At 35.0% G+C, this 12438-nt stretch overlaps 1 protein-coding gene across 1 annotated transcript in view; it reads right to left on the reverse strand.

Moving 5' to 3' along the window:
• Positions 1–769: 769 nt before the first annotated feature.
• Positions 770–12438, reverse strand: part of LOC143232393 (dynein axonemal heavy chain 2-like) — a 55660-nt gene continuing 43991 nt past the window's right edge. Inside the window, exons 21-24 of the mRNA XM_076467775.1 lie at positions 5231–5446; positions 4330–4392; positions 3329–3470; positions 770–945 (exon numbers count right to left, since the gene is read on the reverse strand). Coding sequence (XP_076323890.1) covers positions 770–945; positions 3329–3470; positions 4330–4392; positions 5231–5446 — 597 coding nt within the window. The remainder of the gene's footprint in view (positions 946–3328; positions 3471–4329; positions 4393–5230; positions 5447–12438) is intronic.

A 12438-nucleotide genomic window follows, 5' to 3' on the forward strand; every position in this document is an offset into this window, starting at 1 on the left:
TTTCTTCATATGAACATCCCTTTCTATTCTTGACTTATTAGACTGCCTTTGGCAGTTTATAAATACTTTAACATTTCTTATTTTTATATATATACAAGTTTAGTACTGTTGGCTTAAAACTTGCCATATTTCATGGGGTATATTTCTTAAATTCAAAATTATATTGAAAAATTATTTCTTTAATACAATGTTAGTTTAATCCATTTAAAGGGAAAAATAAACAATTCTCTCTACTGCTTAATTTATTCATAGTGTAGTCCCAATGAAAATATTCTAATCTCCTTACAATTTTTTTAAACCTAATTTAACAAGAATTTTACAATAACAGTTTGAGCCATTTGTTTCTGAGAATAAAATTAACTGTAACAATTACTTGCTTAATAGAGGACAAATTTAACAAGAATCATTTTATGTACCTAACTAACAAAAGGTTAAAATTAAAAAAAAAGATCCATTTGTGTTTTGAGGCAAAATAATAATATCATTAAACTTGCTTTCTGTAGTAAAACTAATGAAAAGAAACAACTCATTATACTGCATTCAAAGAAAGGGTTAAAAGAACGCTTTATTATTTTTGAAGTCAATAGAAGTTCCATAAATGTTACTTAAAGTATCTTCAAGGATAAAACTTACAAGATAAAACTTACCTTGTTCTTTGAGGGCAAAATTCACCACAGTAGTTTTGCTAAATATATCAGGAGTATAAATAGGGTTACTAAGTTTAGTAGCTATGTAAAGGGAAAATTCCATGTTGTATTCAATTTCTTTATCACCTAGTCTGATCATGTATACTTCTCCTTGCTGGATTAGGGATCGAAGTAAGAATTGGAAAGACAGGATCCAATTCTTCATTAATGTTTTCTAGCAATACAGGATTGCCAAATTGAATAGCTTGCTCTAGAACATGTAGAAAGTCAGGCTGCTGTTGATTTATCACCTTTAACTCTATATAATAAGATTAATATGATAAAAATCTTTAAAAAAATGAATAAAATCTATAAAGAAGAGCATACAGTTACGGCATTCTAATGTGGGTGTTAACAAAAGTAACTGTGCATGTAGATGTGTTTTCTTTTAATTAATAAATATATATACACATACACATATATATCACACATTATTATTGGTGCTAAGTGTAACTGTGACATTAATCAATACTTTTAGTCTGTGGTGCACAAAATGTGAGACATGCTTCCCAAGGAGGCATGGAAAGTCATGGAAGTGCACAACTATGACTGTAGGAGCATATAAATTACATTTTAAAGTACAAATTTAAAAATAACATAAATATTACTACTATTAAGGAATAATATAGGAACAACTATTAACATGGAAAAATAACATATACAGTATATTAAAAAATAAGTTATAAAGAGTGAAGTTCATAATAAAACATGTATAGACAGATGGATGCAACAGAAAATGTTCTTGAAAATATAAAGATTAAAAGCTATACTATTACATTACCACCATCAGTTTATATGTTTCTGAATATACATATATATATATATGTATGATCTTAAGTAATAAGCTTAAAAAATGGCACCACACATATTTAGAACAGACAAATAACACAAAGGTAAAAACTATAGAGACATAAAGATAGAATACCAATAAAGGTTGAACCAACAGAATGGTAGGGACATACCAACTGTGATTTATAAACTATATTTTGCAGGGTTTTTTTTTTTACATGCAATGAAATTATAGTTTAAAAATTCAACCAGATGAAACTGTTCCTAAGAGCTGAATTAACATGTTAATATTGGATATATTTCATTCATCTGAAATTTGTAACTAACTGCCTACAAAATGTTTATGTTTTTAAACTATCTGAATACAGATATATATATATATATATTTAATATATTATTTTTGTTTTCTGCATGTCATCACCTTTTCCTGCTCTCTCTTACTTACAGTATCCTAACCATCCTTGATTTAAAATTTCATGCAGTTGAAATTTTAATGTGCAACCTAAATAATGCAGCAAGACTGTAACCTTACATCTGAACAATAACAGGCATTGTGACACACTTTACTTTATCTACACACATACTGAAATGAACTGTATTTTTCCAGGCTAACAGCTTGAACAGGATGTGGAAAATAAACTACAAGATGCTTCAATGTCTTGTCTAATAGCAACCAATTCATACAAGACTACAAACAAACTTTGATTCTTTAAAATTATTAGAAGAGGAAAATGTTAACAAAGATGACGTTCAAGTTCCTCCCAAAATTACTCAATTTGAATGAGGCTCACTTGCTTTATTAAAAACAAGATAACTGAAGTCACTGTTGCAACTTTTGAAAAAGTACATACCAAGAACACTTTTGGTGTTTCACAGTAACTTGCAAGAGCCTTTGTTTTTCAGTGTTGAAATCTAGCATTATGATAAACAGTACCATTTAGGCATACCTTGCATGCTATTCATCCTTCTAAAGGAATCAAAGAGACCTCCTATATTACAAAAAAACTTCCATACTATTAAGCCACCTTCAACTGTTGGAATAAAACAAGTAGAATGTCATACGTAGTTTTTCTCTATGATTTTACCTTACTCTTAATACTGAAGAAGATAAAAGATAATCTATTAGGCAATCTAGCTGATACATTTTTAGTCATTCCCTGATAACAGTTTGCATTATAAGCATTATCAAAGACGTTTCTCTGTTTTCATCATAGATTAGTAGCATATGGAAGTTAAAATTTTCTTACACTGGAAATGTATTTCCAATAGATACTTACATCCACTTTCACAAAGCTACCTTGATCTTCTTTTTCCCTCTCCACACTGACAAAAAAGTGTTCATGCTCAGTACACCAGTATATATACCCTATTGATTGTGTGCCATGACTGAATATGTACATAGCATGTAATTATTCTCCACCAATAGTACTGCACCACCTATACTAGTGCAGCTAATTCTCTCAGTTATTTCTTTTCAATTCTCAGATTTGAGAATTGGTAAAAATCTAAAAGAATAACACTGGCAGCAGGAAGGAAGGGTGGAAAGTGTGTAAGTGGAGATACAAACCCATTGAAAATATTTCTCACTGTAAGAAAATCTTAACATCTAATGCAATCTGGTCTCTGTCTAAGCATGAAGTCAGTCTGGCCCTGACTGGGAAGTGAAGGGAAACAGGGTGGTCCAATAGAAGTGAGTAGAAGTTCCACTGATTGAAGAGTATCCACTGAAAGTAACACATAAGGAACTGAAGTCAGTTTGAAAAACAGATATCTGAGCTGGAACACCTGGCCCTCATGGATGAACAGAAGAAAACAACGTGACTTAAGTGCAATGGAAATATAAAGATAGTCACCTGTGACATTGAATGTGGTCATCCACAGTCCTGAGGAAAGCATCCACTGAAGTTCCAGGTAGGACTCCATTGTGAATTGTTGGTTGTGTAGAATGAAATTCAACCTGGACAGAGTCACAATAGATCTCCTATCTCCAACCTTCTTAGGGAACCATGAAAATACAGAAATAAAACTTCAGTTGTATGGGGCAAGCTCATTTGGTGGTCTCTTTGCAAAGCATGTTACAGAAAGTCTCACAAATGCCTGAGAGATGTAGGATCCTGTGGGGATGGGAAGAAAATAGAGAAATGGCAAAGGGGAATTGGGGATCAGAATTGAAGATAGATAAAACCCACAGATCTGTTATGAAATGTCACCATACAGCAGAAATGTGAAGCGATTTGGCTTCTAGTTATCTGCGAAATTCCATAGTGGCATGTGTAATAATGACATCTGTCAGCCCAGGTGTGAAAATAATTGGAAAGGTGAGGGCCTGGGCAAGGTGAGAAGGTAAGATAAACATGTGGCCAGAGATAACAAGGAAGAATACAACTCAGCAACATCACTCTTGGATTCCAAGAAATTGGGTGACTGTCACATACAGTATTGCACAGGAAGGATGCTTCACACAGATCCCATAGGTATGAATGGTGGAGATGCAGCCATGCAAGTCATACTTCCCTTTCCAACAAGTCCCAACATCATGAAACAAAGGATGGAACTGAAGTGATGTTAAAAATGGTCAGGAAAGCAATGAAAGGCCTCTGAATAATTAGAGGGATGACAGGTAAAGTAAGAGGAGTAAAAAGGAAATCTTGAGAACTGAGCCTGATTGAAATTAACAGTTGCTCCCATATTCAAACCACACCAATATCCAACTGAAGTTGGTCTGAAAATCTTTGAGCAGAGACCAGAATGCTTGGTGAAGGGAGAAAAACATAAAATTCAGTAGAAGGAATTTTACCCAATAAGGAAGAATAGCAACACAGGTGATAGAGTACACATATCAAATACCATATACCTGGTTAACAAGCTGTAAAAAAGGGGTGGAAGATGAAATCTCTTGAAGAGGTGTAGATTCTGACTGACCAAAATAAGAAGATGCCATAACAAGAGTTTAAATGGTCTTTTCTCTGATTGTATTCTTACTCAGAAACATTGTCAGGTAAAAAAGGAAGATATCACCAGCCAAATGTATGACTCTAGCTCCCTGCAAATTAAGACCTGTACCAGCAGTATTATTGCAGGAGTAGGAACTCCCATATTCAATAAAATGAACTTCAAATTTATACTAAGTTCACTTAGATTTTGGGAATCAATATCTAATGCAAAAATTAAAAATGTTAATACAATTGAATGCAAACACAGAAATTGAAAACTGTGGAAAAACTGTTGAAACTTTTTTCAAATGGTAAAGAAGCTCAATCAAAAATGGAAACCACAAACAGAAAAAATTGCACATTAAAATGATGTAGTGCCAATTGAAGGAATGAGGACTGAGTGGGAATAGCAGAAGAGTTAGCTGTGCAAATATAGGAGGTGCAATACTATTGGTGGAGAGTAGTTACATCCTATGTATATGTTCAACAGTGACACAAAAGTGGTGAGGTATATAGACTGGTGCACCAAGTCTGAAAAATATTTTAGAACGGTGCTTCAAGGGTTGATAGATGAATACCCATTAATATGTACTTTTTAGGTATTAAAGATCAATCTTATTTAAAGTCATATAGAATAATTGTAATATGACTATATTTATGAATTTATAAGACTCAACCTGCAACCTAAAACACCAGATTATCATACTCTTTTTTGATATACAAGTATTTGTTACTGTATGTACATAAGGATTCCTAATGAAGTGATAAGTGCATTTATATATTCTTTGTATATGCTGACTTATTAATTAGACCAATCCATACTCTTTTTTCTTCCATGTTACGTATCCACTTGACAGCTTGCCCCTGTGGATCCACAATAAGAGGACAGCGATGGGCCTGTGTGACAATAATTCCATTTTCTGTTGAAAAAGAGTCATAATGTAAGCCTCCAAGGTTCCATTCACGTACAGTAGTTGGACTCACCAAGAAGGATGAGGGGTTGAAGTTAGGACTACAAGGAATTCCTAGAGCACTAAGCTACAAAACAGCATAACTGTCAATCATAAAACCTATATTTTATAAATTTCTAATACAAATAAGTATAATACTTTTCTTTCAAAAACTTCATCCTATACAAACACATAACTGCTCAACACAAGCTCGGTCAAATTGACCGACCACATGATATCTTTGTGCTAATTCAAAGTCTTTTAGATTTAATCCTTTCAACTTGCAATATAGTGTATATCTTCACAAAATTTGGCACTCTTGACTTAAAATTACAAATATTTCACATGTGACTCCATCTACACTCCTCTAATGAACTATTATTTTAAAGTTTGGCAGATGTTAGTACCGGAGAAATATGGGAAGAAAAGGTGGGAAATGTGAGAGGGGTAAGCTCCTATCAAATATACATTTTCAGTATATGGAAATTATAACTTTCAATATAGTACTTCTTTTCATAAGAAAAGCTAGATGAGAGAATAATATATAAAGATTAGAAGAGGAGAACTGTATAACTTCTGAGTCAGGTATACTCTTTATCCACCTGGATGTGAGATACACAAAGACAGAAATTGAGAGAAGCCCATCCAAGAGGGAGATGATGTGGCAGGAAAATGATCCTAGTCAGAGAAAGATATTGTAACTTAATCACACAATAAGAAAGATGGGCAAACAAAAAATACACCCATTGGTACAGAATAGCTAGAGAACACTGGACCATACTCAGAAAGTCAGTTACATCCAAAACCTGTTCATGGGGTACCAATATCCAGATAAGGGTAGGATAAGGGTCATACCATCTTATCCTAAAATCCAACACTGGGGGAGTGAGATCCACTCTGATTCCCTTGTATGATTCTAGGATTAGCTCTGGGTTATTAATTTGGGAACTTGACATCAGTATTAAAAGGATATCTATCACATGTAAACAACTCCTTAAACCACGAAACAGGCCAGAATCATCCAAATGGCAATAATAACCCCATAAGAGGAGAGAACATGGAATAAACAAGGACAGAACCAGAACAATCTAATGAACTGTTACTGTGACCCACAACAAAGATATAAAAGATCAATGGGAAAAGATAAACAAAGAAGGTAGGAGAAATTGGAAGAGGCAGGGAGCAGATAGTAAAACCATGGAAATCAAGACTGACCTAGCCAATAAAGAGGACATAACAAGGTGTTTAGTAGATGAGAAAAATTATCTGATGAAGTAATCAGATGTGTGGGTACATGTAAAGATACTTGAATGTCCAATACTGGCTGAAGGCATTGACTGCCAAAGTCTGGGGATGAGGTATGGGCAACCATTAGGGAGGTAATTTGGTGTTAAGGGCCACAACAAAATAATTCACATGGGGAGAACCTCATCAATGGCAAAGATCCCTGAAAATGAGGGGATCTAATAGCCACTCTGTGGGATATATACAGTTGGTGTGCAAGCAGCCAGCACATGACTCACAATAAGATGAATGTGATGTGCATTGGCCAAGTATAAGAGGCCTAACATCTGAAAACAGATTACTAGATTGTTTGCCCCCATTGGTGGTCGGCATGAGCTACCACTGTAGAACTGTCAGTATGAGCTATCACAAGAGAATGTAAGGTAAGAAGATGGAAGTAATGCAATGTTTTAAATATGGCTAGAAGTTTCAAAAACGTTGATGTGCAAGGAGTTTTTGTCCTCAGCCCAATGACCCAAAACTTCCTGATTATTTACCCATGCTCCTTATCCCTGAAGGGATGCATCCATGAAAAATATAGATCTGGACACAGAAGAGGAAGCAGCAAGCTCTTTAAAAGACGATTCCAAGCAAGGTTTCATTAACCATGAAATGCCTTCTAAAGAGATCCCATATTAGGATGACAAGTGATGTTACTGATGATCACACACCCATAAGCAATAGAACCTTGTAAGCAGTAAGAAACTGAGGCAAGAGGGTGTGGCAAACCAACAGGTCTACTGAATGAAGTTGCAAAGAAGTAGGGTTTAATATAAAAAAGATTCCCAAATAGATAAGAAATTGAGTGACTCTAATGAAGAACTTCTCCAGCTTGATTAACCAGCCCATCCAAACTGTCTATTATCATTGGCCAATTTCTTTTCAGAATGACCCAGAAGTAGCCAGTTGTCCATGTACTAATGAGATTGTAGTCCCAAAGCATGGAGATGATGAGCCCAGACTACTCAGCAAAGTATGTAAGACACCGAGGCAAGTCTGAAGAGGAGGGCCTGAAATTTATAAACCATTCCAAGATGGACAAGTTAAAAGTAAGGATGAGGCTAAGGTAAAACTGCTATATGCTGGTGAGCATTGGAAGTATCAATTTTGGTCATCCACAACCCTAGTGAAAATGTCTATCTCTGGATGAGAAAAAGACCCCATAGTGAACCATGATAGTGAAATATATTTTAGGCAAAATATATTGATTACTGGCCACTAATCCCTGGTTTCCTTGAAAACAACAAAAGGGCAAGAATAAAAGCCCGGAAAAGATGGGGAACAGATTCGAATGCATGCTGCAATACAAATTCCCAAACTATTTCTGATGGATACTGGTTTATCAAAAGACCTCAAGAATGATAGAAAGAATTGGGATATGGAGAGACAGGAGGTAGGGAAAGAAATTGGACAGTGAATCCTTCAGATAAAATTTGAAGCTCCAATTAATTGCTGATGAAGGAACACCAGTAATGAAGACATTTGAACAGTTGAGCTACCACCAGATCTGAACTCAATGGATTATCACAAGCACTGGTGACAATGGGGTGTGTCATTGGGCTAAGCAACAAAAGAAATACCACAAGTGGAACAAACAGGCAAGGGCTGGGAAGGAGAAGAATGGAAAATGGTAATTGGAGGTAAATAAGTCTCTGACTGAAATAAATGGGCTACAATATCTGTAAATGTGGATTGTGGTTGGACCAATGTCACCCAAGGTTGTATAATTTCCAGGACTGCCTCAGAAATGGAGCTATACATAAATTCCTAAGATATGTCAAGATTAAATGAATGTGAGCCAATATAGCATCATGACCCATAAGATCACAACAATAAAAAACATGAAATCCAGAGCCGAAGATGATATGCGAGATAAAGTGAAGGAGAGAGGGGCAAGAGTATCTTCAGAAAACCCTGCAGGATTTCTGTTGAGAGCTTCGGATAGGTGTATAAAGGAGAAATAGCAAAAGAGATTGGTAGGGTAAGACACAAGCAAGAACACTGAGCATGGGTAAGATGGACAGATGATTTGTGGAACCACCACTAAAATAACCAACAAGCAACCTAAGAGCTGTTGGTCTAAAAAGGGATTGTCAGCATGATGGTAGGAAAGTGTCAACCAATCTGAAGTTTGCAGTTGGTGTGGAATGCTAATCTCCTTACTTAATTATCAGGCAAAGTGATCAGCATGAACCCAAATATCAGGTGAGGGAAGAAAAACTAAAAAAGGGGTGAAAAGATTGGTCATGCAATAAGAAAGGACATGATGCATAACAAACAAGAAAAAGGGATAAAACATCATAAACCTGAGACACAAAATCCATAAAGTTTGCACTAGGACCCATAGAATCCTCGGGTTGAGAATGGGAAGGAAGAAAAGCAGATAAATCCACCATAAAGATGCCCACTTCCTGAGGTATGAGAGAATATGCTGATCACTGGTGTAACCTCTGAATTGATAACATTAACTTCATAATTCATTCCACAGAAAACTTCACCAAATCCAAGTTCAATAAATAAATTCAACAAAATTTAACAGACACTAATAAAAGAAACACGTTGAATGAAATTACATTAACATAAAGACAAAATCTGGAGGAGGAAAAGACGATCAGTCTGCACAGAATCAGCCTTTTCTGAAAGAGCTTGGACGTTACCCAAAAACAAAAATTGTCTCATGTAGTGTTCAACCTCCCAGCATATAAAAGCAGATAAACCCACCATTGGGTCGCCCACATCTGAGGCCTGAGAGAAAATGCTGATCATTGATGTAAGCCCTGAAGTTATAACATTAACATCAGAATTCACTGTACAGAAAGGTTCACCAAATTTGAGTTCATAAAATAAAGTAACTAAAAGTAACAGATACTAACAGAAGAAAGAGGTTGAAAGAAAGTACCTAAATTAAGAAAATAACTACTTTGTGAGGAAACAAAGTCGAACATAAAGAATTAAACAAACAAAATAAAACATGTCTAAAATCAAAGTCTGCCAAACAAAGAGTGATAGTTTGGTAGAGAGAGTCACATGTATCATGTGAGCATATCTTGCTCCTACTGGTTAGGAAATGATGCATGATGTAACTTGTGATGACGAGAAACCCACTTGAAGTAAAAATGTAGCTAAGTACGGCTGGTATGGGTATTAACATTTTTTATCAAAATCTTCAGATTAACAAAGAAAATGACCTAAGAAGGTCGAAATGTTGTTCTCTGCTTTATTTTGGTAAAAGTGTTAATATCCATACCAACCATCCTGAAATACATTGATGCATGATGAGAAGCAGGTGTCTTATGACATGTGTAAAAAAACGATCGATTATAGAGAGCAGCACTAAACAAAAATAGCAAATATTGTATGGGAAAATAGTATTTTTAGTGAAGTATTTTTCACAACATAAAATAAAGTTTTGTCCATGAATATATTGAGTATTTGTTTAGTATCGTCCTCATCTCAAAAATTTCAAATTTCCTTTCTGTAATCCCTAAAATCTCCTTTATTGTTTCAAATTGCAACATGAAACTATATTAGTTTATACTAAGTAGATTTAAGCTTGTAACAGTATACATCTATCTATAATTTTACATTTTATTGTCCTTTTGTTTGCCTTTCGAACCATATCTAACTACTATCTGAGTCATTATGAATCGTAAATTATTCAGGGGTACAGTTACAACAGAATGTGTTTGTACCCCTGCGTCGTGAGTAGTTTTTTCCTCATAACTTAAAAAGGCATGATGATTAGGATAATGAAAGCAGAGTATTTTATAAATATCATACTAACACACATCTATGTAAATTTGTATGAAAATTAAACGAAAATAAACTGTTTATAAACAAATAACCAAAAATAGGAGGAGCAGAAAGTGTTCATACATTTCAGAATGTGTGAAAAAAACTGATATTCCCGTAAAAATTTTGTTTAGTTTGGCGAATCAACTACATTATGCCATTCCAGAACTAGACACTGGGTTCATAATTATTGGAATTTAGCCAGCAAAAAATGTACTTCTGGCAATTTAGTGCTGTCTCCGTCATTATCTGCTTGGTCATCATGGCGAACAGGAAACAACTGTCCAGTGATTTAAAAAACCGAATTATTGTAACATACAAGTCTCGTGAGTCTCTTTCCGGTATTACTACACAAATTAATATGCCCAAATCTACTGTTCAAAGCATAATTGCCAAGTTTAAGCTTACAGGATCAACTGCTAACCTCCTTCATTCCGGACGCCCCACACAAAATTCCCAGAGAGAAACAAAAAGAAGATTCTCAGAGAAATTAGTAAGAGCCCTCGTTTAACACGTAATGACATACAGAAACTGGTAAGGGAAACTGGGGTTGAAGTAAGCACTTCTACAGGTACAAACATGTTACACTTTCTGGGTTCAAAGAATGTTGTCCTCATGGAACTCCATATTTGAAGCCTGTTCATTTGGAAGCACGATTTGGGTATGCAAGAAAGCATGTTGATAAACCCTTTACCTATTGCAAGAGTATTCTTTGGTCAGACGAGCCTAAAATCGAGCTTTTCAGCCACAATGATGTTCCCTATATTTTCTGTAAGAAGGGGGAACGAAATCTTCCAAAGAACACCGTCCATATAGTTAAACACAGAGGTGGCTCGATCATGCTATGGGGTTCCTTCAGCTCTTCTGGTGTAGGCAGCCTTCATCGCGTCAACAGAATTATGAAAAAAAGAAGAGTACATTGATATATTAGGCACTTATATCAAGAATGATGCTCGGAACTTGTGGCTTGGGCATCATTGGATCTTCCAGAACGACAATGACCCTAAGCACACATTGAAATATGTGTAATCCTGGTTGCAGAGGAACCATATAAGCATTCTGGAATGGCCATTGCAGTCACATGATCTCAACCCAATTGAAAATGTTTGGCATGAGTTGAAGACCAGGGTTCATCAGCATCATCCAAAAAACTTGCAAGATTTGGAGGCCTTCTGTAAAGAAAAATGGAAGAAAATACCGGTCGAGTACTGTCAAACGATCATGCAGGGCTATGAGGAGAGATTGCGTCAAGTAATTCACCTGAAAGGCTACACAACTGATCATTAAAGTAGACGCACGAACACTTTCTGCCCCTCTTATATTTGGTTATCTGTTTATAAATTGTTTGTCGTTCAATTTACATAAAAATTTATGTAGATGTGTGTTAGCATAATATTTATACTACACTACGCTTTCATTATCCTAATCGTGATACTTTTTAAGTTATGAGGAAAAAACTACTTACGACGCAGACGTACGAACACTTTCTATCGTAACTGTACATGCAGCTTATATCATGCTATCAAATTACATTTCCCATGTACTGCTTGCATGCGTGTCTTGTGAAACATTTTATCATATTATTATTATTTATTTTACCTTGTATAATTTAAACTAACTTAAGAACATTCTTATTTTCACATTTTAGTTACTTTTACAATAATAAATGAAGAATGAACATGAAAAACAAGAAATATAGTACTTACCCATTTTTTTTTCTTGCTGTTGATTGTTGAGTACATTTATGCTTACTTTTTATACACATGGTAGTTATCCACTAAATAATTTTTATTTAATTAAATATTGCACTGAAGATCATTGAATAATAATATATAAAAAGCAGACAATTTCCCCTAACTCTCACAGTTTTGCTGGCTTTCTAACTGTGTGGCAAGACCCATTACAAATTTGTCCAAGCTAGTCATTAAGGTTCTCATTGAAACACTGCTTGTACTCTTAGTGAAACTGACTCTTATCTGTTCAGAACACAAAGTTATACAGTAT

The sequence above is a fragment of the Tachypleus tridentatus genome, chromosome 1 (genome assembly GCF_004210375.1).
Source record: "Tachypleus tridentatus isolate NWPU-2018 chromosome 1, ASM421037v1, whole genome shotgun sequence".
Taxonomy (NCBI): domain Eukaryota; kingdom Metazoa; phylum Arthropoda; class Merostomata; order Xiphosura; family Limulidae; genus Tachypleus; species Tachypleus tridentatus.